Source organism: Myripristis murdjan, chromosome 16 (assembly GCF_902150065.1).
Source record: "Myripristis murdjan chromosome 16, fMyrMur1.1, whole genome shotgun sequence".
NCBI lineage: Eukaryota > Metazoa > Chordata > Actinopteri > Holocentriformes > Holocentridae > Myripristis > Myripristis murdjan.
The window spans coordinates 31,219,463-31,224,612 of record NC_043995.1 but is presented as its reverse complement, the minus strand read 5'-3'; the positions used below and the strand labels follow the sequence as shown (position 1 = coordinate 31,224,612).

The 5,150-nt window shown below is 39.8% G+C and overlaps 1 protein-coding gene across 1 annotated transcript; it reads left to right on the top strand.

Annotated features, from left to right (window-relative positions):
* Positions 1–1,463: 1,463 nt before the first annotated feature.
* Positions 1,464–4,264, top strand: LOC115374031 (asialoglycoprotein receptor 1-like). The gene is made up of 4 exons (XM_030072740.1): positions 1,464–1,594; positions 1,743–1,894; positions 3,110–3,225; positions 3,641–4,264. Exons 1-4 carry the CDS (start codon positions 1,504–1,506, stop codon positions 3,789–3,791), a joined length of 510 nt encoding a protein of 169 aa, XP_029928600.1. The 5' UTR covers positions 1,464–1,503; the 3' UTR covers positions 3,792–4,264.
* Positions 4,265–5,150: the final 886 nt, after the last annotated feature.

Genomic DNA, 5,150 nt, shown 5'->3' with positions numbered 1-5,150 from the left:
TGAGAATAAAAGGAATGTCCGCCATTTTTCTTAAGGCTCTCGCTTCGGGGCTCGCGCAGGCGCGCTGATCGCTCGTGCTGCTGGAAATTCGTAGGAATATGCACGAAAATTTGTGCATTATTTTTCGTACGATATCATACGAACCGTTTCATAAGAATACGTTGCCCTGATTCAACTATACGTGGATTTCTTGGTTTGGCGTGCCTCTTAATCGGTCAAAGTTTTACCTCTAAAAGCCACAAGCCACAAAGAGGAGCCTGTGCCAGTAAGACTGACTGTTGCTTGATAAAATCATTGAGATATCAGCAGGTTACATCCGTTCAAGGGGGTAAGCAGCTGATAAAACATAGGAACCGGTTACAGACCAAACTCAAGCAGCTAGAAGCCGGATCAGTTCATACACATGCTCACTTCACTTTAAAAAAATTCTTTACATTTCATTTCTGTATGTATTTACATATATAAATGATAGGTATAGAAATATAGGAGCACCATCAATACAAAGTGATCCCACAGCAAGTTTAGTTAGTTAGATTTAAGTCTCAGTTGTTCAGATTGCTGTTCGGCTAATCCAGGCCAGGACATAAACTAAAGAGTCTCTCCTGACACGCTTGAACATCTTTAAACAAGTACAGATCATGATTTTTACAACATGAGGCGGTGGTGCTCATGGGAAATGCATTCGTCATTTCAGGGAGCACTGCCACTTTTGTCCACAGGGGGCGCCAAAATCAACACAAAATAAAAGTCCTTTTAGTTGCTTCACTTGATTGGAATTTGTCTTGGTAAGTTCACTAACAAGGCACAAAGGACAAAATAATAATCCACTCACTCATAGGCACATAGTACCTCAGTCACAGCATAAAGGCACAAATTAACAAACAGCCACAAAATTAAAATGAGAGCATAGAACAAAAATAAAATCCAGACAAAAAAACAACATGAAGTGGAGTACTGAATTTAATGGCCCAGGTACAAGATAAAGTGCTCCAGTCCATCAGACATCTGGCCTCAGATATTTGAAATGTTAATTGGGTGGACAGACACTGGACATGTGCTGGTCTGGAATCTGGAGGATGTGGTCTTCATGCTTCAGAGTCTTTTAAGGGAAGGAGGAAAAGGTTGCAAGCTGGGTTGAAGCTGGGTTTGGGGGCCCTTCTTTTGCCACCAATAATTTTTGATGCAGCACACACCACTCTGTCTCGCTGTTTCCTGTCCTCTGCCAACATGTTACTCTACCACGCATTCACTGCGATACTCACACACTAACAGCTAGCACTTGGGCATAAAAATTCAACCATGGTATGCTGACATCATGCCATTTATCTAGGAGGACCCCGTCCGCCTGCCTTTTTCTTAAAACTGTGTCCCTCCCCGCTTGCAGCCCAGAGTTTCACCCCCGAGCTGATGATTACCAACAATGAGTCCAGCAGTGATCCGGACGCAGGGAAGAGCAACGACACACTGCAGCAGCACATCAAGGCTTTACTGAAAGACAGGACGATGTTGGAGAGCATAGTCCGTCAACAAGAAGATGAAATTAAGTCACTTCAGGAGGAAAGAAACAGTCTGCAAAGCAGGCTTTCTGAAATAAGTGAGCGAAATGTTTTGTATTCACTGTGCCATCCACAATATTTTTTTCCCATTAGTGTGTGATTTTAACTTAGCAAGAACACTTGAACACACCTTTTCTCCATTTTCCTTCTCCATCCCGTCCCTTCCTTTTTCCCTTTCTGGAGCAGACCATGGCTTCTCTCGCTGTCCGTGTGGATGGACGGAATACCTGGTCAAATGTTACTGGATCTCCTCGAGCACAAAAACCTGGCATGAAGCCAAGGAAGACTGCAAGGCAAAAGAAGCTGAGCTGGTGGTCATAAACAGGAAATGTGAGCAGGTGTGTGTGTGTGTGTGTTTCATTTAAGCAGTAGAACATGAGAAGCTGTGTGTTATAGTACAGAAGATCACGCGTGTGATTTGGTTGCAGTGCATCATCACAGCTGTCACACATGCCCCCAGTTTCTACAACAGTTACGATTTTGGAGTGGAATCATTTTTATCTCAAGTAAAACAGTGAAACTAAGTGGTGATTAGGACTTTTAGCGCACCGCCAAAAAGTGTAGCTCCCCAAACTAAAACGTGTTTAACAACATAAACCAACCTGAGGGGTCGACCAGTTACATCAATTACATTGCAGCGTTACAATGTTATGTCTGTTACATTACATCTGTCACAACATTACATCTATTACAGCCTCGCATCTGTTACTATGTCACATCTGTTACAATGTCACATCTGTTACAGCTTCACATCTATTACAGTGTCACATCTGTTACTATGTTACATTGTTACCGTGTCACATCTGTTAGTGTTACATCTGTCACATTACATCTGTTACAGCCTCACATCTGTTACAATGTTACATTTGTTACAGCGTCACATCTGTTACAACGTTACTTTACAGCGTCACATCTGTTACGTTACATTGTTACAGTGTTACTTTACAGCGGCACATCTGTTACAATGTTACATTTGTTACAGCATCACGTCTGTTACAGTATCACATCTGTACGTCTGTTATGTTACATCTGATAAAAAGTCACATCTGTTACAGTGTCACAAAACCTTCACATTACATCTGTTACATGTCTTACAGTGTTTATAGTGTTACACCTGATACAAATCATACCTGTGGCAACATTACATCTGTCACAGTGTTACTTTGTAGCCAGCTGTTACAAAAGTGGGAGGAGCATACTGTCTGTCGTGTAGCTCCTCATCTCTTCTCCAGTTTGGTCAACTCATCCTCAGTGAAGCTTCGTGACGAGCAGTTTAATCTGTACTCTGATAAACAGTAACTTTTGCTCTGTTTTCGTTTCCTTCTTCATAATCTGAAGCAAAAGTCAGATTTAGAAATATATCAACATGGAGGCTGTTGTTTCAGTTGGCTGGTGTCGGCTGTTAACAGGAGCAGAATCTCCTGCAGGTGACAGATAATCAGCTGTTAGTTTGACGGCTTGACCAATCAGATTGCTTGAACAGAAACCTCTGTTGTGCAGTGTGTGGTTTTGTGTTACTGCTGCAAATAAAATTTACAAATATCCGTTAACAGAATCTACTCAGTACATTGGATACTGCTGAGGACCAAGTGTGGATTGGCTTACAGCATCAGTCAGCCTACTTCAGCTCAGGATGGAGCTGGGTGGACGGAAGCCCCCTGAGATTTCAGTAAGATGTTTTGAACGATTCCCGGTGTGTAATCCATGATACGCCTGAGAAAAAGCAGCATGCAGTGATTAAATCAGGGCTGCAACTAGTGATTATTTTCATTGTGGATTTAAAATTTTGTTTATTTATTTGATTAATTGCTTAATCTTTTGGTCTATAAAGTCTCAAGCATGATGAGAAAGTCTCATGGGCAGGCTAAGAGAGCCCAAGCTGATGTCTTCATTGTTTCAGCAGCCAAAAAAAAAAAAAAAAAAAATTAATTCTATAAAATTAAGAAATCTAAGCTATCAGTGATCTTAATGGAGCTGAAATCAGCATATTTTGCTTCTTTGCTGTATAAATGACTGAAATGATTAAATTAATAATGTTCTGCCAGTCTAAAACATCGTCAGTCATCCTTTGCTGTGTTTTGTAGTAACTGGGATGTCCAGCAGCCGGATGATGAGTACACACTCCACAGGCGCCAGGCAGAGTGTGTGTACGCCGACCGTGAGCGGCTGGACAAGTGGCACAACGCTCCCTGCACCGAGTCGCACCGCTGGGTGTGTCAGAAAGAGCTCAAGTGATGCAGCTCACACACTCTCTCACACATTGTCACACACTGTCACACACACTTACACACTGTCACACACTCTCACACATGTGGAAACACAGCAGGTTGGGCAGGTCATAAAGTTCTTCCTCTGGATTTCATTTAATTCAATCAAATGTCTTTGCTTTTTTATTATCTTGATGAGGCCTTGCTGTGATAAGTTTAATGTTTCTGACTGTTTGTATTTGGGGGAAACGCAGCAGTGCTCGCTGTTAAACTGTGAGTCTGGATATGATACGTCAGTTAAATTTGTTAAGTATCAAGCCTGGTTGATTAACTTGAGAAAGAAAAATATCCCAAATAATGTCAGCAGAAAGTTGGGATGAGCCAGAGCAGGAATTAAATGTCTAAAATGTGCTTGGTGGAAATATATTTTACATGCCACTGGTGACCACTAGAGAATGTCATCTTAACATATATATATATATTTTTTTAATTATAACTCCATTTCATGTTATTATTATTAAGACAGCAGTGACTGAAAGCCATTGTTTCCTTTTAAACATTGTAAAATTTGAAATTAATTTTTTCTCACAATGAAAATCTATTTCAGTATACTTTGCAATATTTTGTTTATCTGCAGCATGTTGTTTATCCTCATACAAACTCCTTAAGAGCTGGATTTTTACATATCTATTCTGTCACTTTTGTAACCAATGATGAATCAAATACAGTTGCTAATTTTCACCGTTTGTAGATATTAAAAGTATCATTTTTACACACTGTGAGCAATTGTGTTTTTTTAATTTTTAATTTAATTTATTTATTTTTTATTTTATTTTGCTATAAAAATAAAAATTCTTCTCTGCAGTAAATCAGCAACAGCAGTGGGGCAACAGGGTTTCTACTGGCTGCAACTGATTTATTTTGCCATGTATGTAAAAAAAAAAAATGATAACGTATCTGCTTGTTTGCTGATGATCAGATTCTTTATCAGAGTCAGTGCAGCTGCTTCAGTGAGAGAGTAACTTTTATTGACTGCTGATGATTTTTGAGCAGATTCTTCTGAGAGGTTTTAGTTTTTGTGAAGTTAGTTCTTGCAGGGGTCGTCTCCATGGAGGACATCACTTAACCACCCGAAGAAAAGCTGCTTTAGTTTAAATCCATCATCATCCAGCCAACATTCAGCACTCAGTAATGATGAGAGGAAGACACCACCACTACTGACCTACATAACAATAATAACAAGAAACAATATATTTATTTGTACAGTACTTGTTAAAACACAGTAATAAAGTACGTCACATGCAGGAATAGAAATAGAAAAAAAAAAACAGGCAGATGGCAGGAAGTGAAATAATCTCATATTTCTCAAAATGGGTGAACTGTCCCT